Raw genomic sequence first — 23,331 nt, 5'->3', positions numbered from 1 at the left:
CACCTGCACTCTGCAGCCTCCCAGCCCCCTGACCTACAGCCTTAACGGTGTTTGCATCTTCTTTCTTCATCCTCTTGTTGCCTGACTCAGAGTCTGGCTTCTACTCCCACTGCCCCAATGAAACTGCTGTGGCAAAAGTAAAAAACCTGCCAGTTGCCAAATCTCATGGGAACTGTCAGTTTCACTTCACTTCTTTAACACTCTTCCTGACTCCTTCCTTCTGGAACTTCTCATGCGCCTTGGCTTCCATAATTCCACTCCATCCTCCTGGGTTCTTCTTAGGCCTCGTGTCCTCCACTTCCCCTAGAATGAGTTATTCCCTGGGGTTCTGTCCTCTGTGCATCTCTCTCCCTAGACTGTCTCCTCTGGTCGTAATTCTGCCGGTCACCTGTACAGTGAGGACCCGCAGGTCACCTGTTTTGACCTCACACTGAGCTCTACTCCCAGCTGTTTATCGCGCCTCAGATTTAATTTGTTCAAAACTGAAACTGCTTTCCCATCAAATGTTTCTTTCTTTTCCAATATACACTATCTCCATTAGTGGCAGTACCGCACATCTACTCCCCTAAGCCAGGAATGTTAGAATCGTCTTAGATGCCTCCTCTTTCCAGATAATGGGCTGCAGCGATTCCACACACATAGTGTGAGCCCATGGGGAAGGGTCAGATGGGCACATTATCATCAGATGAGTCTGTTGAAATAGATTTGCTAAATATTCTTTAAGGAGGTGATTCGCTTTTTTATGAATAATAAGGTAAGATCCCATGAATGAGTTTCTCAGAAGAAATTCTGAGAGCTGCCTATTTTCTCCTGTTTATAGTGCATGTTTTTCTTATGAAAATAGCTTTTTTTAAAAAAGTGTGAAAATGGTATGTGCTCCTTGTAGAAAAATTTAATTAATATAAGAAAGTATAACTACCATGTCTATGTCACTCAACATTTCCATTTGTTGTACTAATAATTGCTACCATTTATTCATTGCTTACTACAGACCTGTGAGCTAAGCACGTTACATGTGTTATGTTGTTTAATTCTCACAATACATCTGGGTGGTATTTCCCCCATTTTACAGATGCGGAAACCACAGAGAGCTAAGGTAACTTTTCTAGGGTCACACAACTCTGGGCTGTCAAAGTGACAGAGGTGGCAATTCACTCAGGCTGTCTGATTTCTAAGCTTATTCTTTTAACCGTTTGATGTTAAAATCTCTCTTTGAGAACCAAAGATCTGTGTGCCACACCAGTACCTGAGGACATGCTCAGTGGCTGACCGTGCGCTGGGTGGGCCTTGTGGAGCTGGCACGGCCTCAGAAGCAAAGGGCCTTACGGGGCATGGCCCCAGATCCTTGGCCGTGGAGCTCCTGGCCACAACAGGGATTCCTCTGCCCTGCAGCATGGCAGGGAAGCAGAGAGCCTCTGACCTCAAGGAACCACACAGGAAACTCTGTGATAACCATTGCAGAACAAATACTGAAGGTGCCTCTTCAAATATTTCACTCTGTACAAGACCCTAGGACCTGCGAACAACCCAAGGAGAGGACGGAATTTCTGACAGACTTGATGGAGATGACAATTAGATTTAATTTTTTTTTTTAAGGAAGAAATGTATTATTGCAGATGGGAGTATAAAGGAAACAACATGAGTGGCTGTGAAAGTCCATGGAGGCTCATGAGATTATTTTGTCGACTTTTGATTCTGTTTTAAATTCCCAATAATAAAAGGATTTTTAACATTCTATTTGAATATTTGTAGCTTTCCTCATAGAACTATAATAAATAACATTCTCTTCTTTATATTTATAGTGTTGTGCCGTGGCTTTCATTGAGAAATTAGACGCTCAATCTTTGAATTTAAGTCAGGAAGATTTTGATCGATACATGTCTGGCCAGACTTCTCCCAGGAAGCAGGAATCTGAGAATTGGTCTCCTGATGCTTGCTTAGGCGTTAAGCAGATGTATAAGAATTTGGATCTCCTGTCTCAATTGAATGAACGGCAGGAAAGGATTATGAATGAAGCCAAGAAGCTTGAGAAAGACCTAATAGATTGGACGGATGGAATCGCAAAAGAGGTTCAAGACATTGTTGAGAAATACCCGCTTGAAATTAGGCCCCCAAATCAGTCTTTAGCTTCTATTGACTCTGAAAATGTTGAAAATGATAAACTTCCTCCACCATTGCAACCTCAAGTTTATGCAGGATGATGAAAATTTACATGGATAGTATTTATTTGAGCCTAAATTATAGCCAGCCCTTACTACAGTCCACTGATTGGGGTCTAGAGTATAACTTAATTGCTTATAAATATCAGAGCATTTTTAAAGGTACAGTTTGTGGGGATTGTTTTGTTCATTTTGTTTTGTTTTTCCTGTCTGGGGAGACTTCGTAAAAAAAGTACTATTTATTTGAGTCACTGAATAGATTCATTTAAGACTTGTTTGAAAGTTTTGTCTGCAAATCTGTTTTTTCTCCATGATTTTCCTACGTGCTTTCTCTGTGGCATTCAGTGTGTTTTGGATTTGGTTAAATAATTGCCTTTTAAAGGATAAAACAAATGAATGCTACAAAAATGTATGTTTAAGAAAATACAACGGTACCACTGTTCTACAGTTTAAAATAATTTTATAATTGTAAAGATAGAAGATATATTGCTAAGTAAATATGTAAAATTGTAAATATGTAAAAAAAAGGAATGGTGTCTGCTGTGCATGGCATTTCATGTGTTAATTTTTTTTTTTAAGTTTAAAATGAAGTATATTGAATGTTTGCCTTTAACACCATTTTATTTGGTTTGCCCCACTAAAATGAATCTAGAAGTATTTAGACATAATCCCCTGAAATGTTAACTCCATCGTTACAATGTGTTAGCCCTAACTTCGAGGTCCTGTACAGTCAGAGAATGTGACACTATTGAGGTTGAGGATACTTTTTAGGTCATGTAAAGTTACTGAAGTAACTTGTCAATTGAAGGCTGAACCATGCTTTCGGCACCTCTTTCCTCCTTTCATTCAGCAAATATTTACTGAGCTCTTGGTAAGGGAGGTGGCCCTGGGTCTGGGTCAAAAGACAGGACTGAATAGGTCTCTGCAGATGAGAGCTGACGGGGAATCCCTCTGAGCTTTAAAGTGCAGGGGAGCCTTTCTGCCTCCATGGTGTAATTTTGATTTTATGGACAACCCAGACACACATCATATAAGCCTCTTTCAGGATTTCTCAACCTCAGTACTACTTGGAGCCTGAGGACGTTTTTGTTTGAGTGCCGCCCCATGCATTGTAGGGTGTTTAGCGGTGTCCCTGGCCTCTACACCCACTAGATGCTAGTAGCAACCCCCCCCCCAGTTGTGAAAAATCATCTCCAGACATTGCCAAATGTCTCCTGGGGGACAGAATTGCCCCCAGTTAGGAACTACTGATCTACTTTGTAAGCAAAGGAGTTTTCCTCCTGGTGGGTAATACGATGTAACCAAAGAAGATTGCACTAAATGCACAGTATAACGTGAACTGATAGCTTATTCAGTGAGGCTTTACAGCCCCTGGCAGCGTGGAACCTTTTCTAATCCTAATGGAACCTTTCATAACCTAAATACACCATTATGATCCTCCTTGCATTCAGTGATTTCTACAGATTCTCAGTGTACCTGTGAAATTGTAATTCCCAGGGCACCATTTTTGAACAAGATCACATCACACAAGCAGTTAAGAAAGCTTCCTTTGCTTTTCCAGTATCTTTCTAATGGTGTACCACAAATCTGTAGTGCAGTAGTTTTGGAATAAAACTGGGGTGGGTATAAAACTTTTTACCCTTTACTTAAATTAACATATAAAATCCATCACGTTGACACATCTGTTGTCCTAAAGCACTGAAGACATGAAGCAGTTAACTGAGTCAGCTGATAGCCAAGCTGACTTGGAATGTAATGAGTTACCATCAAATACAGGGAGAATCTGCTCATAGAAACCTGGGCCCAGATGGTCTTCGTAGAAAGCTTTCCTCTTTTTTCTTTTCTATGTACTTTCTAGGTGCTAATCCAGGTATACACACTCTTAATTCTCCTGGGAATATACCGTTCTTTTAGTCGTTGTACATTATGTTTGTTAAATAAAATGCATATCAGCCTCCCCAAAAGCTGTCTTCTCTTGACTTCTTACCTATGTTTAAAGTAAATCGTTGAACTGTTTTTTTGTATATATCTCATATTGGTTGAGTTCTTCATATTTGGACTCTTATATTTCTCTTAAGTCAGCATCAGTACTATGGCCAGAGTTTGTTTTCTCAACAAGAAAGTATTGATATTTTATGTACTATAAATGTGATTAGAATAAACTTTTGGAACAGAAGTCCTTATCAATAAAGTTTCCTGATCCATTCCTCTTGCAAATAGGTTAATTCTTGGTTCTTCATCTTAGGAAAATAGACATTATTAGTATTCTCATGTTATAAAGGTTTCCCTTTTAAGCCCCAGCCATCATTATCATACTTAAAAATGAAACAGGCATTAAATTAATTAAAATTAAGAACAAGAGAAGGATATTTGCTGTCACTACAATTAGCCTTTTTCTGACGCAGTCAGAAAAAGGCACTCAGTCTTCAGACAGAAATAAAGGGGGTTAATCTAATTCATATACAGTTATTATAGCATGGTGTTTGAGGACATGGACTCCAGCTAAAAGGCTTGGATTTGGTTTTGAATTTAGACTCTGCCACTTACTTATTAGCTCTTTGGCCGTGGGCAAGCCTCTCACGTTTCACATTCCTCATCTGTGAAATGGGGGTAATAATGGTACCTGCTTCAAAGGGTTGTGAGGATTAAATGACTTAGAACAGTACCTAGCAATGCTAAGTGCTCAAGTGATCGCTGTTACTTGTACATGACTTTTTTTTTTTTTACATCTTTATTGGAGTATAATTGCTTTACAATGGTGTGTTAGTTTCTGCTTTATAACAAAGTGAATCAGTTATACATATACATATGTTCCCATATCTCTTCCCTCTTGCGTCTCCCTCCCTCCCACCCTCCCTATCCCACCCCTCTAGGTGGTCACAGAGCACCGAGCTGATCTCCCTGTGCTATGCGGCTGCTTCCCACTAGCTATCTACCTTACGTTTGGTAGTGTGTATATGTCCATGCCACTCTCTCACTTCGTCCCAGCTTACCCTTCCCCCTCCCCGTATCCTCAAGTCCATTCTCTAATACGTCTGTGTCTTTATTCCTGTCTTACCTCTAGGTTCTTCATGACATTTGTTTTTCTTAAATTCCATATATATGTGTTAGCATACGGTATTTGTCTTTCTGTTTCTGACTTACTTCACATGACTTATATGTAGAAAACCTAAGAACTGATACTGAAACTTTACTAAATTTTACTAAAGTGGTGAGATAAGAAATACTAAAATAGCCATCAAAAGTAACTAAAAATGACTTTTCTATATTCTCATTACTAGCCAGTTAGCAAATTATAATGGGAAAATTTTATTCACAATAGAAACAAATATAAATCACCTATAAGTAACAAGAGCTTTTAGCATTTATATGAAACAAAATTACAAAATTGAGTGAGAAACAAAAGAATAAACATACACGGGGATTGTGCCCAGAAGTTCCCTGCACTTGGACTTTAATGCTCTATCTTTGCCATTTTGGAATTCTTAATTTTATCTTTGAATTTGTGCTTTCAAGTGAAGCCTGATGGGACAGTGGAGCCTAATGGGGGCTTGGAGTCCAACTCATGGCACAGACCTGTCTCCCCCTCCTCAAACCCCAGGCTAGGTTCTTGGTCTCCCTGCTCCCACCCTGTGGACACTCTAGCCAAGGCCTGGGCACTCAGGAATGGTTGGGGCTGGGTGTACATGCCTGTGGTGTCTTGGGTGAGGGCATGAAGGTGCATCTGGCTGTTAGCTAGCTGGCCATTTGGGGGTGAGGACAAACCTCTCGGCCACCCCTGATTCAGCATGCACCTTGGAGAAAAGCCTGAATCCAGGACTGGGGAAGGAAAGAAACAAATGAGAAAGTCCCAGCAAAACAAAGATACAAGGAAGAAATAAGGGGACTTCCCTGGTGGTGTAGTGGATAAGACTCCGCGCTTCCAATACAGGGGGCCCGAGTTAGATCCCTGGTCGGGGAACTAGATCCCACATGCATGCCGCAACTAAGAGTTCACATGCCACAACTAAGGAGCCCACGTGCCACAACTAAAGAGCCAGCAAGCCACAACTAAGAGCCCTGGAGCCACAACTAAGGGGCCTGCCTGCCTCAACTAAGACCCAGCACAAATACATAAATAAATAAATAAATAAATAAATAAATAAATAAATAAAGTCTTTAAAAAAAAGAACAAATGGAAATGTTAGAACTGAAAACTACAACAACTGAAATTTTAAAAAAACCCAAAACCTCACGGATGGGCTACATATCAGAAGGGAGATGACAGTGAAATGAATTTGTGAACTGAAGATAGATCAATAGAAATTACCCAATCTGCTAAACACAAAATAGACTGAAATTTAAAAGTGATAGCCTCGGGGGCCTCTGGGACAGTAATGAGAGATCTAGCATTCTTGTCATCAGAGTCCCAGAAGGAGAGAAGAAAAAGTCTATGGCTAAAAAAATATTAAAATAAAGTGTCTGAAAGTTTACCAAATTTGGACAAAGGCATAAACCTATAGATTCAAGAAGCTGAGTGAACCGCAAACAAGATAACCCAAAGAAATCCATGCAAAGACACATCACAAACTTCTCCAAATTAAAGGCAAACAAATCTTAAAAGTAGTTAGCAAGGACACATTACCTATAACGGAGCAATGACTTGCATGACATTGGATTTCTCATCAGAAACCATGGTGCCTAGAAGGAGATGCTGACAGTGATGTGGAGAAAGTGAATCACTCATACAATCCTGATGGAAATCTAATATGGTAAAACTACTCTGGAAAATAGTTAACTTCTTATAAACCAAACATGTAATTATCATACAACCCACCAGCTGCATTGTTGGACTTTTATCCCAGAGAAGTGAAAACTTACATTCACACAAAGGCATATACACAAATGTTCATCGCGCCTTTATTCATGTTAACTCCAAACTGGAAACAATCCAAATATCCTTCAACAGATGAATGATTAAACAAAGTGTGGTACATTCATACAATGGAACACTATTCAGTAATAAAAAGAATGAACTACCAATAAAACTCCTTGGATGGATCTCAAAGGATATATACTGAGTGGAAAAAAGACAATCTCAGAGGGTTACATATTGTATGAGTCAATTTATACATTATAATTTTTAAAATATATAATTTAAAATGACAGTTATAGAGATGGGGAACAGATTAGTGGTTTACAGGGATTCAGAATAGGGTGAGAAGGGAGCTGAATGTTATAAGAGAGCAGCACAATGGATTCTTTGGTGTGGAATCGATCTGTGTCTTGTCTGCAGGGGTGATTACACAAATGTACACATGTGATAAAACTGCCTAGAGCTAAACCACAATATTAGGCAAAACTGGTGGAATCTGTAAAAAACCAGTGTATTGTTGCAATGTAAATGTCCTGGTTGTGGTATTGTACCATAGTTATGCAAGACGTTACCATTGGAGGGATCTGTTATTTCTTACTCCTACATGTGAATCAGTGATGATCTCAAAATAAAAAGTTTAATTTTTAAAATCTAAAATCATGTAGAAAAATGCTAAATGCCCATCAGGTGATGAATGGATAAACAAAAATGGTATATCCATTCAATGGAATACTATTTGGCCATAAAAAAGAATGAAATACTAATACATTCTACAGCATTGATAAACTTTGGAAACATTATGGTGAGGGAAAGAAGCCAGACATAAAATACCACATATTTCACAATATTCATATTGTATCAAATCATTTCACAATATTCATATTGTATCAAATCATCATGTTGTACACCTTAAACTTACACAATGTGATATGTCAATTATATCACCATGAAGCTGGGGGAGAAAAAGAAAGACAAATTACCAATACAAATATGAAAAAAAAATTAAGTACTTTTTCAAACAAGAAAATGTAAGAAAATTCAAACATTTAAAAATACAACAAAGGACATGAACAATTCACCATTTAGACTTAAAAATGGACAACAGATGAAAAATATTCAACCTCATTAATAATCAAAGAAATAGAAAATAATTCAATAACAGAATTAATGTTTTTCTTGTCAAATCGGCAAAGGTGAACATCTTATGGCAAATATAGCATTTTATGACTATGAATGTCCAGAGAAATGTACTGCATTGATGAAAGCACAACTTATAACATTTGCTGAGAGCAGATCAGGGCTGCATGTCAAGAGCCTTAAAAATCTTTTTACTTTTCTGGCACAATAATTCTATTTCTATAAAGCTATGCTAAGAAAATAATTAAAAAACAAAAATTTATATAAAAATATTAAGTACAGAAGTTAAAATATTCAGTGTTTAAGAGGAATGTTTTAATTAAAGAATAAGTATGAAGATAGCTATCCTTGCATAATATTAAGCATAGTTCCAAATTTGTTTTAAAATCCCAAGCAATGCTAGAGAAAAAAAAGAAATACAGTAAAATCTCATCAGTAGTTACCATTGGGTTAGGGGATTACAGATGGTTTTAATTTTCCTTTTTAATGTTTTCTAAGTTTTCCTAACTTTATACAATACCATGGTTGTTTAGTCATCAGAAAACAGGAAAAAATTATTCTCATAGTATAAAAACAAAAGCTCCAAACCACTGCATGACACAGAATTGTAATAATACATATTAGCTCTTAAAGGGAGAAGTTTGTTTTAAAAGTGACACAGCTGTCTCTGAACAGGGTTTCCCAGGCAACCTCTTGGTGGTTGCCAATACAGAATGCCACCTCTAGGGGTGGAATCACCCTCTTGGAAGGTTCTGAGGCCTGCCCCTCTTTAAAAGAATAATGAGTTGTCTGCAGGGATAGGTATCTGGTTTAAATTTCCTCTACAGAAGTACGCACCTGCTGCATGGTTTCCCTGCCAGAAGAAAACTGCTTGTTCCCTCAATAAAAAGTCAATGAAGCTGAAAGAAATCTAGTTTCTTGGATTTGGAGTGGCAGCCAGGAGACTGGTAAGCATTCTTAAATATAGAGGAATCTCCTCTAAGCACTAAGAAGAGTCTGTCGTCAGAAATAACCTGAAATTCTGGTGGCATCTGCTCTGGGTGGTGGACAGGCGGGATGCAGGAGGAGTCTGGTCATTTTCTCCTGATTTGGAAAGTGAGGGGGTGATGCACACGGTCACTATTTCAAGTGGAAACTTTCGCTTAGTACTTTGTAAATAAGAGTGACTCATTCTGAAATGAGCCCTTTCTGTGTGTTCAAGTGAACCAGTCAGCAGGGGCTGGACGAGGTAGTCTGTGGAAGGGTCTTCCTTTAAACCATATTAATTCTCTGCCCTAAATATAGGTGGAGTCCAGGCTACATATATAGAACAGTGCTGGTGGGACTGTAAAAAGGCACATGTCCTGGACTTTGCCTTCAGCCTATGTACAACCCAGTAGAAATAGGAAGCTGTAAAAATATGAAAAGTCAAATAGCTCAAGACTTAAATGAGTGTAAGATACACCAAAAGTGACAAAGCACTTTTAAATGTGGATTTAACTGCCCAGTGGAGTAATTATAGCACCTCACATGTATTCAGCTGTTACGTACAAGGTACCCTTAAGCAAGCCTGTAAAATGTATTACTTCTTGACTGTGTCTAATAAACCTAGTCTAGCGGGAATAATAATAGGTAGCCTTAATTAGTGCTTAATACGGTGCTAGGCACTGTGCTAAGTGCTTCACCTAGAACAATACATTTAATCTTCTCAGGTACCCTGCGGGGAAGTATTACTATTACCCTGAGACACGAAAAGGAAGCTGATGCACAGAGATGTGTCTTGCCCGAGATCACAGAGCTGAAGTGGGAAGCTAGGATTCAAATCCAGGCCTCTAGCTCCAAAGCCCCACTCTTTTTAGTTTAGTTTTTTTTTTTTTAACTTTTTATTGTGGTAACAACACTTAACGTGAGACCTATCCTTTCAACATGAGATTTATCCTCCGAACAATTTTTTGTTAAATTTTGTACGTGATTGTTGACTCTAGGTAGTGTTGCACAGCAGATCTCTGGAGCTTATTCTTCATCTTGCTTAACTGAAACTTTACGCCTATTGATGAATAACTCCCTATCTCCCATTTCCCCAGCCCCTGGTAACCTCCGTTTTCCATCTTCGATTTTATGAATTTGGCTCTTTTAGGTACCACCTGGAGGTAGAATCAGGCAGTACATGTCTTTTTGTGTCTGGCTTATTTCATTTAGCATAATGTCCTTAAGGTCCACCCATGTCCCATATTGCAGAACTTCCCTTTTTTAAAAAAAATATTTTTAAATTTATTTTATTGAAGTATAGTTGATTTACAGTGTTGTGTTAATTTCTACTATACAGCAAAGCGATTCAGTAATACATATATATATATACATTCTTTTTCATATTCTTTTCCATTATGGTTTATCACAGGATATTGAATATAGTTCCTCGGGCTATATAGTAGGACCTTGTAGTTTATCTGTTTTATATATAATAGCTTGCACAGAATTTCCTTATTTTTTTAAGGCTGAGTAGCATTCCATCGTTGGTGTACACATTTTCTTTATGCATTCATTTGTCAGTGGACATTTAGGTTGTTTCCACATCTCAGCGATTGTGAATAGTGCTGCAGTGAACACGGCAGTGCAGATATCTCTTCAATATCCTGATTCTATTTTTTTAATATGTATACCCAGAAGTGCTGGATTACATGGTGGGTCTCTTTTTAATTCTTTGGAACCACCGTACTGTTTTTCATAGCAGCCACCCCGTTTTACACCTGCAGAGTTCCCACTTCAAAGCACCGTTTTATACCAACTCTCCCCAGAGAACTGAGAAGGCAGAGGATGGTAGGCATTGGTGCTTTAGACCTTGGGCTTCAGGAAGATAATGAGATTTGAAGAGTTTTTATTAGAGAAAAGTTGAAGAGGAGAGAATTTTTTAAGTGGGACATGGCTGAGAGGTTCTTAGTTATTAGGCAATTAGGATTATAGCATTTCAAGCTGTAATATTTGATTCATGTTTTAAGAGAATTTGTCACTTTCAACCATAAATTTCCAGTCGACCATGGGATGCAGCCTTGAGTTTCTCACAGCCTAAAGCAGGGGTCAGAAAATATGGCCGGCAGCCAAATCTGGCCCACCACCTGCTTTTGTAAATAAAGTTTTATTAGAACACAGCCACTCCCATTCATTCTGTTGCTTTCATGCTGCATGGCAGAGATGAACAGTTACAAGAGAGACCCCACGGCCCGTAAAGCCTAATATATATATATATATATATATATATATATATAGAGAGAGAGAGAGAGAGAGAGAGAGAGAGAGAGAGAGAGAGAGAGGGAGAGGGAGAGAGACAGAGGCTGTGGCCTCTCCCATTGTGGAGCACAGGTTCCAGACGCGCAGGCTCAGCGGCCATGGCTCATGGGCCTAGCCGCTCCGCGGCATGTGGGATCTTCCCAGATCGGGGCACGAACCCGTGTCACCTGCATCGGCAGGCGGACTCTCAACCACTGCGCCACCAGAGAAGCCCCTGTTTTATATATAGTAGTGTGTATATCTCGATCCCAATCTCCCAATTTATCCCTCCTCCCCGTTTTTTGTTTTTCTTAGCTATCTAGTAGATACAAAATTAAAATTTTAAGTTACACATAAAATATAAACAGTAACTTAAATTCATTAAATAGCTGTGTACCCATGAGACTTTTTAAGATAGGGAACATTTCCCTTACCTTTGAAGTGCCCTGTGTGCCCCTCCGCAATTCCATCATTTTAACACTTAACATGAAGTTTGTGCATCTTTTCTCATGGTGCTTGTCAGAGTTCTACCAATTATGTATGCATCTCTAAACAATATGTCCATGAGATTAGCATGTTTTGGAATTTTATATAATGGAATTATGCTGCAATGAATCATTTTGTGATTTGCTCCCTGAGGTTGAGCCCCCTTGTTGTGTCAGCTGTTTTCAATTATTTTCACAGCTCCTTTGTATTTGATTATTTATGAATATACCTAAGTCTAGGTTTACATTTGACTGTATGGGCGTTTTTTTTTCCCTCAGTTCTTCGTGTGTACAAATAGTGACGCTATCAACATTATTTGGTTTACTTGTGCATATACGCAAGTGTTTCTCCAGGGTCACACATATTCTCCAGTAGATGATATGTATCTTCAAGTTTACTGGACAATGCCAAATTTATTTTACAAAATTATTTTAAATCATTTTACAAAATTATTTCATAATTTTGATTGTACCAAGCGATACTTTCATCAGCAGTGATTAATACAGGAGCAGAGAAACACACAGACACATATGCACACATCTTGCACTCACACCAGACACTAAACTCGCGCACAGATTCTCAGAGATCCACGTATGTGCATCAGCCACGGCCTTGTACATAATGCACACTGACACACACAGATCCACAAACGTGCACCACGCACGCACACTCTCACAACATCCCACTCACAAAGACACACAAAACGACGTCCCGCTCTCAACGCCCGCACGCACGCAGCCCACGTACTCACGCGCAAGCCCCCTCACGTGACCCAGCCAGGAGGCGTGGTCTCCGCCACCCGCGACTGAGGAGTCTTGTCCCGGCCGCGCCGCCGTCGGACGCCAGGTGTCGGGGGTTAAGGTGGCGTTGGCGGTGGTGTTTTTTTCTACCCGGAAACTACGACTGCCGGACCCGGACACCAGCCCGTGTCGCGGCGGCGCGAGCCCGACTGGCTTCTGGTCTTCGCGTCGGCCCCGCGGAGCCGGACGCTGCCCCCGGCGCGGCGCGGCGGGGAGGATGGTACCGAGCGGCCCCGGGCCCGCCGCGCGCCGCCGCGAGTGAGCTCCGAGCGGCCGCGGGCGTCCGGCGAGCAGCTGGCCCGGCCGGGCCCGGGGCGCGCCGCTGCCCACCGGGGCGGGGTGAGCCGGGGCGGGCGGCCCGGGGTTGGGGCTCGGCCGCGGCTGACCCGTGGCCGGGAGGGGACGAGCTGGCCGGGTTTCTTCCTCACGTCTCGGGCTCCAGCCCCTGCTCCAGCCGCCGGTGGGGGTTGGCCCGGGTCTGGCCTGCTCTGTGGCCTCGGCCTGGTCGCCCGCCACTGGTGTTTGTCCACTCGCGTCCCCGGAGCCGGAGTTCCCTGGCCGCCCTCAAGATGGTGGGGCTTCTCACGTCTGGAACAGAGGCCTGGATAATTTGGGTTTGGCACTGGGAACGTGTTGGTAGTTTGCTGTTTTTGAGTTTGGGTTGTGTTTGCGTTACTCCTCCGTTTGCAAAGGATACATATCTCAGAAAGAAGATGGGAGGGAGAGACTTGCGTATGTGCCGACACTTGAAATGAAATAGTGGTATTTTTTGTGTCAAGCTTGCTAAGTTTTCAGAGGTGGGGTGGATTATCATCTTCACTCATATTTTAATAAACTAAATTGTGTGGCGTCAAGATAATGTAGCGGCACGTAGTTGTACTTCCCTTGATAGGCACCACCAGGAATAAATCTACGCCTGTTGTGCTGTTTTGAATTGTGCAAACACCATAACCGGTGGACAGCTGGTGAGGGGGCCTTTGTTGAAAAATCCGACGTCTGTAGTTTAATTCTCAACTAGCAGATGACAGCCTTGGCAGAGTGTTGAATGATGAGCTTCTTTGCGGTCTGCTTGAAAGCAGACAAGCTCCTGAATTGCTACTTTCCTGTGTCAGGTGAGCCCGCTCTGGGAGGTGGCGGGAGGCAGAACTCCAGGGTTGGTGATGACTGTTGGTTTGTCCCTATAGCCCTCGTTTTGGTCAGCTTGGAATCTGAGCATTTGTATCCCATGTGTAGGTGAATGCTCCATCAGTGCTTGCTGGTGTGCGCACCTTCCTGATCCCTCATTTCATTTCAGGATTCTCAAAGGATATGGACCTGTTGTGCAGTCATACTTCATGACTCCAAGCCTATTTACTCTCTGGGAGTAAGGAGGCAGTGGGTTGACTTACTAGTAAAGGTCCGGGAAGAATTTCTGTGACCTAATTGAGATGGACTGGAATCATGGCTGCCACTGGCCTCTGGGTACTAAGGTCACAGATGCTGATTGAGCGCACCTGCTTTTTGGGGCCATAGCTGTAGCTACTGCAGGGAAGTGAGACACACGTAAGTGCAAATACAGTTTCTGCCCGCAGGGAACTTAATTAGAGAAGGCAGTAGGCTGTAAGATGTGGCAGGACTTAAGTGTCATATGGAGGTACCAGCTATTAAGGATTTTCTTCTGATTAGGATCAGAAAAGGCTTCATAAAGGAAGTAACTTTTGAGGTGGACCTCGAAGGATTGGGAGGATTTGGGTCATTCAGAATTAGCTGGGAAGTGAAAAAGCTCGGGCCAGTTGGTGGAAGGGCACTTAGGAACTGGGCAGTAGATGCCTGGAAGTATTGACAGAGGCAGCTGGTTAAGGGTTAAGTGCTTTTCTAAGACAGAAAACACGTGCTACCTAATCTGGCTTCTGGTGGATTTCTGGGTTCTAGAGAATTGTTTTCATTTGGTGAGTTTGTCTTGTTCTGTTAAACAGCCAATGACACAAAGCAGTGCTTAACTTACTTTAAAGACAATGAAAAAGAGGCTGATTGTAATTCCTGTCTGGTGTTAACAATCAGGAAATTAAATTTGCTGTGTGCAATTTGTTTCAGTGCCTGTGTTTAGTGTGCAGGAGCGCAGCTCTAGTACCATCTCTGCTACTCTGGCTGCAGCCAAGTGTCAAATGGCAGGCTCTTAGCCGTCTTCTGAGGGTTTTTAATGACATCTAGTTCGCTTCACAGAGATGCTGTTTGTTTCTATTACTCAGTTGTTGAAGAACCTTTGAAGCTGTTAAAACGGGATGCCATGTAATCACCCTGGAACATTATGATTAGTCCTAGGACCACACTGGCCTCAACTCTAGCTTTTCTCTAAACGTGCTCAGGACCGTGTTAACTTTTCCATGCTTCTTTTTGACTCTTCTTTCCTCTCTACCCACTGCTCTGTCTCCTCCTTGTTATAGACAAATGTCTGAGAAAGGGTGGTCCTAATAGGCATGGCAGATCTATGGGATGTTTTTGTCAAATAATATTGCCATGTAAGAGGGCTTTAGAATTAAAATTTTTTTTTCACCACGACATTCCAATTAAAATGAAAAAAGAAATGGAGGAAAGATGGGGTTTTTAGCAAATGGAATTTCCGTGGAGTTCTTCTGATAAACATAGAAATCCTTAAATTATCTTTTCCATACAGAAAATAAATTTGACCAGAGGTCTACAGCTCGTTCTGTGTATAATTATATACCTAAGTGTTGTCCTGGGGACTATAGAACAATGTTTGGTGATGATAGTTTGCAAAGCGCTGTCATTTGTCATTTGGACTTTTGTGCTGTTTGTTTAAAAATGCTGTTTTCAGAACATCTCCCAGTCTTTACACTGAGTTTGGATGTTATAGTTTCATATTGAGCTTTTAGTGTTCGTTTAATCTTGTCATCACTCATGATTTGTTTTCTTAAGTATCTGTTAATTAAACCCCAGATCATTACATCTTAATATGGGGATACTTTTAATTTGGTTTTTAAGTAGGTCAGCAATTTAAAAAAAATTAACAAAAAAGAGATAAATTTCTTTCAATTTCGGGACTAAGATGAACTTATTTGTTAAAAGGAGAGAGGGAGCATGTTGGAAGTTCCCGCGATTTTATATCATGATTTTGAAAATGGAGCGATGTATTAATTAGTTGTAAGTGAGTAGAAATACAGCCAAAGTCTGAATTTTGGAAATAAGTCCAAATTTCATGGAAATGAGTCCGTGAAATTATTATCTGCCCATGTTGTTCCTTTTCCTCTCGTCTTTGAGTACCGATGTTGCCTAAAATGCACGTTTAGCAACTAAAACTTTATGCTTTCTGTCATAATTTCTCTTCTGATCATTTAAACTTGTTGAGTGAAACAAGTTTTTGAAAGTCTCTCTGCACTGTGAGTTGTATTCGATTAACAAACAAGAAACCATTGGCAGGAGATTCCACTTGTCTTTGCTTTATACCCTGATGAGAGTGCTGAGGTGGGAGTTGCCTTACTGAAGAGATGGGAAATAAGGTAACCTCAGAAAAATCCATTTTAGTTGTGCTTCTATTGAAGTCGGTGACTAAAATACACTGTCCATGGCATGTGAATCTTTTTTTCCTGTCTGGCATTGGACTTGAAACCTACTTATCAGTCCTGGTATTGTGATTGATGGCCCAGCTTGGGGTCAGATGAATTAAGTCAGAGTCTTAATTACTTACTGCCACTTTTTTGTAGTATAACCTTGTATAAATTACTTAACCTCTTTTGACTCAGTTTCCTCTTCGGTAAAATGAGGATAGTAATATCTACTTAGTGTTGTGAGGATTAGAACATATGACGTATGTAAAGCACTTGGCATGGGGCCTGGCCCACAGCACATTTTAAATGGTGGCTATTAAAAATGATACTCTTTTCTTAGCCCCTAATGAGAGAGGTTTCTGCTTACATCACTATTGATATTTTAATTACAAAATTGTAGGGATGCTTTTCAGCGTTTATCTCGTTTGATGGGGTCGACTCTTTATTTAGACTAATAACGTTTCCTGGGAGGCGGTAGAGCACTTAGTGGTTCATGCACGGGCTCTGGAGGCCAGCTGCATTTGAATCCAGGTTCGCTTAGGACCTCGGGCAGCTTAGGTAACTTCCTTATGCCTGACTTTGCTCATCTCTAAAATGCAGATGTTGTGAGGGCCATATGAAACGTGTGCGGAACTCTTAGAACAGCGTGCCTCGTTCACAAAAGTGGGCGGTAATGTAAGACATTACTGGTACGCACCTTCCCGGTGCCAGGCCCTGCCCGAGGTAGGAGGGTGCAGAAACGGTGTCACGGAGATGAGAGGGCATGGGGGCAGGACACATTTGGGGTTCAGTTTGGCTGAAGGAGGCCGTGGGCTGGAGCAAAAGCTGCTGTTGAGAGACACTGCAGCGATGGGCGTGACAGGGCTGGTGATGGGTAACTGTTCAGTTGTAGGAGAGAGAGTCCAGAATGGGTGCCAGGGGTCCCTGGGTAGAAAGCTCTGTTTTTCTTTATAAGGAGGAGCTGATTTGGGGAGATTGGATGAGTTTTGGCCTTGATGGTTCAGGAGCCTGTGGGTCATCTGCGTGGAGTGTTGGGTAGGTAGATGTTTCCATCTGGAGTGAGGGGGTAGGTGAAATTGACAGGAAGCTGAGAATGAGTGTGTCCACCTTGAGCAGAGGCCCAGCCGGAGCCCACGGGGAGCCCCAACTTTTGAAGAATAGTGAGAAGGAAATGTGGCCAGACAAGTGAGAGGGTGGCCAGGAGAGTGAGGTCCCGGAAGCCAGAAGGTGGTGTGGCCCTCGGTGTGACCCATACTTTGGCTTTAGCATTGAGACCTTAGTGCAGACTTGAAGTTCTCTTTCGACTTTGTTGCTCCGCGTTTGCCTCTTTGAGGGTCTTTTCCATCTACATTCGCTGTGTGGTGGGGGAGGGAGGGTGGTTTCTCCTCAGTGCTGGATAGTTGGGTGTTGAGATCGCCCAGGGTCTCTCTGATACCAGCCCGTGTCCTCATCTCTGCTGAGTCTTGGATAATCCGGCATCGCATCCATTAACGTTCTTTATTAGGCTCAGAGTTTACAGTCCCAGCCTTAAAGCCCTTTGAATATCTCAAACATCACTGGACATTTGAGAAATGCTACTTTAATTCTTACATTCAAAATGGGCCTCTCCCACATCAAGGTGAGTTCCTGCTATTCTCTCTTAGCACAAGACCACAGTGTATTTCCTGCAGTGGGTATTAGAGCAAGCTTGCCTCTCTCATCCTCCCCTCTCGGTCCCCCTGTGGTGTTCTTCTACCACTTCTCTGACTCCTAGTCTCTTCAGAACTTTGAAAAGGGCATGACTTTATAGGAGAGCTTTAAGGAATTTCTCATTTAGCCTAAGGTGGAAAATCCAGTTTAATAAGATGAATGGTGGTTTTGTTGTTCATGTGAAGTGAACTTTTTCATCTGGGTCACAAGTAGTGGTTTAGTGTATCTTAAAATAAGTTAGGAACTATTTAGGAAATATCATCTGGGAATGTGGAATCCCCATCCTGTCCAGAGATTCTAGTTTTAAACTTAGACAGGTCACCATGTGGTACACTTTAAAGTTTGTGGGCTCTGGAGAGAGGGAGAGAGACACACGAAGGACTCATGTATCTGGCATAATGAATGTTAATTTACTTCCTTTCTAATAAAATATTATAATCAAGTTGCAAAATTATACATTTCTGCCTTCACTGGTCCCTTGGGAGGCCTTCCTCTTTTACTGGCTTCTTTTCTGCTTACAGATATGTTTGTTTCCTCACTTCTCGTGACCCCACTGTCCCTCCTGCCTCCCATTTGAACCAGTGATGTTCCGCTGTTGCCTCTGTTTCCCCTTCCCTGTTATCATCTCCTTACTGTCTGACTTCCGCCCCCTGCCAGAGTGAGGTTTCGGAGGCCACCGGTGATCTTGCCAGGTGGAGAACTGTGATTAGGCAAGCACAGGTTCACCTGAGTACTTTTTATAGCACAGAGGGGCCTAGAGACCCTTTCTTTGTACTCCTCACACTTGGTCACTTCCCAGCAATATTTGGCTGATACCTCTTCCTTCTTGAAACTCTTCTCCGCTGCCTTGCAGGACCCCTCCCCGTCCTGGGCACCCTTTTGGCTCGTGGTTACCCCCACACCCTCGCAACCTCTGCCCTAATGGGGGCACCTGCGCTTGTCTGGAGAAGCTGTGTGCACCTCCTGACCAGGGAGCGTGCAGCGCTGGGTTATCTGGAGGAGTCTAGTCAGTGTTCTTTCTCATTTTATTTTTGGTTTCTCACAGATCCAAGTACAAATCACTGCAAGTTAAGCTTTGCCTTTCTTTAGCACCAGGACGTATTAAAGGACTGTCCTGTTTTGTTTTGTTTTTTTTCTAGGTGGGTTTAAGAAATCACTCTTTTTTTTTTTTCCCCTGTATATTGTCTTTATTAATGAAGAAAATGAATGGAATTAAGATTTAATGAAGTTTTATTTGGGCCACAAGGCCAGCAGGATCAATGGGAGATTATTTATAAATTTTATTGTTAGAAATTACTGCAGAGGAAATACATATTCATGATGGAAACGTTAAAAAAAGAAAAGACATATGTAATCTCACCAGCTAGAGATAACCATCCCTGTTTACATTTGAGGGTACGTTATGTATTTTTTTGCCATGCGAGTGCTTGTGTAGCTCTCATACATTAAAAACCTGAAATAGCCTCATTTTGTATATTTTAGGTCCTGTGTTTTTTAACAGCTACATAGTTTTCCTACTGGTGATATATTATACTTGAACCATTTCCCTACTATTGTTGGATATCTAGTTTTCCAGTTTTTACTATTTTATACACTCCTGAGATAACTATCTTAGTAGTTAAGTCTTTGTTTTCAGCAGTGGGTGTCTTCTCAGGTGAACTTTTTAGAGGCAGAATCACAGAAGTAAGAGTGCGCTAAGTGTTAGTGCTCTTGGTATGTATGGCCAGGTTGGTCTCTAGAAAGTTTGTAATAGCCTCCCCTCCCCTTTTTAGGATCTCCTAACTTGTGGGTTGCTTGAATTAACTCTAGGATAATCTTAGTACTGCCTTTTGCTTACTTGAATTGCAACCTGATGTTTAATGTTGTCATTGAACTAGTCTCGGAGCTCTAGGTACTGAGTCGATGGACTTCAGTCGTGTGCTCTCACACACGTGTGAAATTGGCTTTTGGCCGTGTTCTGTGTACCTTAAATCCCTAGACTTTCCAGAGAGGCAGCTTCACAGCCCTGGTCGTTTCTTATCTTTATCCTGGTGAAAGTCTCCAATTGGAGTTGGGATGAATGAATATAGGGGATGGAGGTCGCATAGTGTGATTTCTCTCCATCCACTTTTCTTCTCCCCATGGAGCTTGACTTATTTTTTAATTAAAAGTGACATTCACTGTTGGGAAGATTACAGAAATTTTCTTGTAATTCTTTGCAGGGGAAATAACATTTGTTTAGCCCTTGTTAATTTCATCTTTGAAAACACTTGTAAATGGTGGAAAGGAATTTTAAGTTTATGAAATATTTGGACTTTTAATAGTTTTACTAAAAAAACAAAAATGCTTTTACTTTTTGAGTAAATACAATTGGCCACCTCTAGAACTTTCTCTAATTAAATTGGCTTATGTTGACATTGCTTGCTAATTTGTGGGTATTTATGTTGAGATATATATATGTATATATATGTTTAAATTCTAGTGTGACATGGTTTTAACGACCATTAGTTTTATCTAGAAGGGAATTTAATTCAGATTTTTTTGCTTTTCTAAATGTTTCATAATTGTAGTTCCATTTGGTGAATAGTTCCTATTTATTTTATATATGATTCAGATTTTGTTGTCTTTCTTAATAAATGGAACTGTAATTTACTGTTGATGTTTTTGTTTCTGAAGCCTATTAATCTTTTTTATTTTATTTTTTAATTGAAGTATAGTCGGTATACAATATTAGTTTCAGGTGTACAACATAGTGATTCAGTACTTTATAGATTATACTCCATTTAAAGTTCTTATGAAATATTGGCTGTATCCCCTGTGCTGTACGTTACATCTTTGTAGCTTGTTTATACATAGTGGTTTGTACCTCTTAACCCCCTACTGCTATCTTGCCCCGCCCCCCCTTCCCTCTCCCCACTGGTAACCACTAGTTTGTTCACTATATCTGTGAGTCTGTTTCTGTTTTGTTATATTTGTTTGCTTCATTTTTCAGGTTCCACATATAAGTGATAACATACAGTATTTGTCTTTCTCTGTCTATTTCACTAAGCATAATACCTTCCAGGTCCATCCATGTTGTTGCAAGTGGCAAGATTCATTCCTTTTTTATGGCTGAGTAATATTCCATTGTATATATGGAATACCTTCTTTATTCGTTCATCTGTTGATAGAAATTTAGGACACATGTTGCTTCCATGTCCTGGCTATTGTAAATAGTGCTAATATGAACATTGGGTTGCATGTATTTTTTTGAATTATTGTTTTCATTTTCTTCAGATATATACCAGAAGTGGAATTGCTAGATCATATTGGTAGTTCTATTTTGTTTTTTGAGGAACTTCCATACTGTTTTCCATAGTGACTACACCAATTTACACATTCCCACCAACAGTGTACTAGGGTTCAGTTTTTTCCACATCCTTGTCAGCATTTTTTTTTATTCTTATTTATTTATTTGGCTACATCGGGTCTTAGTTGTGGCACGTGGGATCTTTCACTGTGGCGTGTTGGCTCTTTGCTGTGGTGCATGGGCTTCTCTCTAGTTGTGGCACACAGGCTCCAGAGCGCGTGAGCTCAGTAGTTGTGGCACGCAGGCTCTCTGGTCGTGGCGTGCCGGCTCTAGAGCGCGCGGGCTTGGTTGCCCCGCGACATGTGGGATCTTCCCCGTCTAGGGATCAGACCCGCATCCCCTACATTGGAAGGCGGATTCTTAACCACTGGACTACCAGGGAAGTTCCCATCCTTGCCAGCATTTGTTATTTGAATCCTATTTAATGAATAGAGAGTTCCTGTTGCTCAACATCCTTGCCAGTGTTTGGTATTGTCAGTGTGCTGGGTTTTGGCCTTTCTAATAAGTGTGTCATGGTATCTTGTTTTAATTTGCATTTCCTGATGACATATGATTTGGGAGCATCTTTTCATATGCTTATTTGCCATCTGAAAATCTTCTTTGTTTAAGTGTCTGTTAAAGCTCTTTGGCTAATTTTTAAAATGTGTTATTTATTTTCTTATTGTTGAGTTTTAATAGTTCTTTGTATGTTTTGGAGAACAGTCCTTTATCAGATGTCTTTTGCAAATATTTGCTCCCAGTCTGTGCTTATTTTCTCATTCTCTTAACTGTGTCTTTTGTAGAGCAGAAATTCTTAATTTTAATGAAGTCCAGCTTACCACTTCCTTCTTTCATGGATGGTGCCTTTGGTGACCTCATCTAAAAAGTCATCACCGAACTCAAGGTTTTCTCCAATATTACCTTCTAGGAGTTTTATAGTTTTGCATTTTACAGTCAGGTCTGTGATCCATTTTGAGTTCTTTTTTGTTGAGAGTGTAAGGTCTGTGTCTAGATTTATTTTTTTGCATGTGGATGTCCAGTTGTTCCAGCACCATTTGTTGAAAGACTTGTCTTTTGCTTCTTTGTCAAAGATCACCTGACTATATTTATGTTGGTCTATTTCTGGGCTCTCTATTCTGTTTCTTTGATGTATATGTCTGTTCTTTTGCCAGTCAAAACCACACTGTCTTGATTATTGTAGCTCTATAGTAAGTCTTGATGTCAAATACAGTCATTCCTCCCACTTCGTTCTTCTCCTTCAGTATTGACTATTCTGGTTCTTTTATCTCTCCGTATAAACTTAAGAAGAAGTTTGTTGATATCCACAAAATAACGTGCTGGGATTTTGATTGGGATTGTGTTGAACTTGTAGGGCAAGTTGGGAGGAACTAACATCTTGACATGTTGGGTTGTTGTATCCATGAACATGAAGTATTTCTCCATTTATTTAGTTCTTTGATTTTGTTCATGAGAGTTTTGTAGTTTTCCTCATATAGATCTTGTACACATTTGTTAGATTTATACTTAAGTATTTTATGGGGGAAGTGCTAATATAAATGATATTGTGTTTTTAGTTTCAAATTCAACTTGTTCCTTGCTAGTATATAGGAAAGCAGTTGGCTTTTGTATATTAGCCTTGTATCCTGCAATCCTTGCTGAAATTGCTTTCTAGATTATTTTTTAGTTTAAGTCTGGATTCATTGATTCATTCATTTAATGAACTTGCATTTTTAAATCACCTATTTTGTGTCTAGATATTGATAATATAGAGACGATAAGATATACCTGCCCTTGAGAGGCTTACAGCTTGGTTGGGAAGATAGATGTATACACAGGCAGCTGCAGTAAGGTGTTTCATTCTGTGTGAGAAATGTTTGGAGTATAGTGGGGGCATAAAAGTGAAAGTGGTCACTTCTCCCTGAGGGGCTGGTGGGGGAGGGAAAAGTTTCATAGAGTAGGTAACCCTTCAGCTGAGCCTTGAAAGAGGGGAGTTGAAGTAGTAAGATGTGGTTCGTGATGGTCAGGAGGACCAGTGGACTCAAAGGCCTGAAGCTGTAATATTGTCTAATATGTTCTGGGAATTGCAAGCAGTTAGTCAAACCATTGAGAA

The 23,331-nt window shown here is 40.7% G+C and overlaps 2 protein-coding genes across 6 annotated transcripts in view; both read left to right on the top strand.

Annotated features, from left to right (window-relative positions):
* RABGEF1 (RAB guanine nucleotide exchange factor 1) overlaps window positions 1-4,236 on the top strand; it is a 63,194-nt gene extending 58,958 nt beyond the window's left edge. For both annotated transcript variants that reach the window (XM_082857755.1, XM_082857754.1), the window contains exon 9: window positions 1,803-4,236. In XM_082857755.1, coding sequence (XP_082713881.1) covers window positions 1,803-2,201 — 399 coding nt within the window. In that variant the 3' untranslated portion in view covers window positions 2,202-4,236. The remainder of the gene's footprint in view (window positions 1-1,802) is intronic.
* Window positions 4,237-12,751: 8,515 nt separating this feature from the next.
* TMEM248 (transmembrane protein 248) overlaps window positions 12,752-23,331 on the top strand; it is a 32,459-nt gene continuing 21,879 nt past the window's right edge. Inside the window, exon 1 of one of the 4 annotated variants that reach the window (XM_082857215.1) lies at window positions 12,752-13,019. Coding sequence is in view for 1 of the 4 variants with exons in the window: in XM_082857212.1 (XP_082713338.1) it covers window positions 19,232-19,309 (78 nt within the window). In the remaining 3 variants the exon portion in view is untranslated. Of the gene's footprint in view, window positions 13,020-13,093; window positions 14,223-18,861; window positions 19,310-23,331 lie in introns of those variants that run through there. The other 3 variants (XM_082857213.1, XM_082857214.1, XM_082857212.1) reach the window with 3 other exon arrangements.

Source organism: Leucopleurus acutus (genome assembly GCF_964270905.1).
Source record: "Leucopleurus acutus genome assembly, chromosome: 16".
In the NCBI taxonomy this organism is placed as follows: domain Eukaryota; kingdom Metazoa; phylum Chordata; class Mammalia; order Artiodactyla; family Delphinidae; genus Leucopleurus; species Leucopleurus acutus.
The sequence above is the reverse complement of the archived record's forward strand: the minus strand, read 5'-3'. Positions and strand labels throughout refer to the sequence as shown.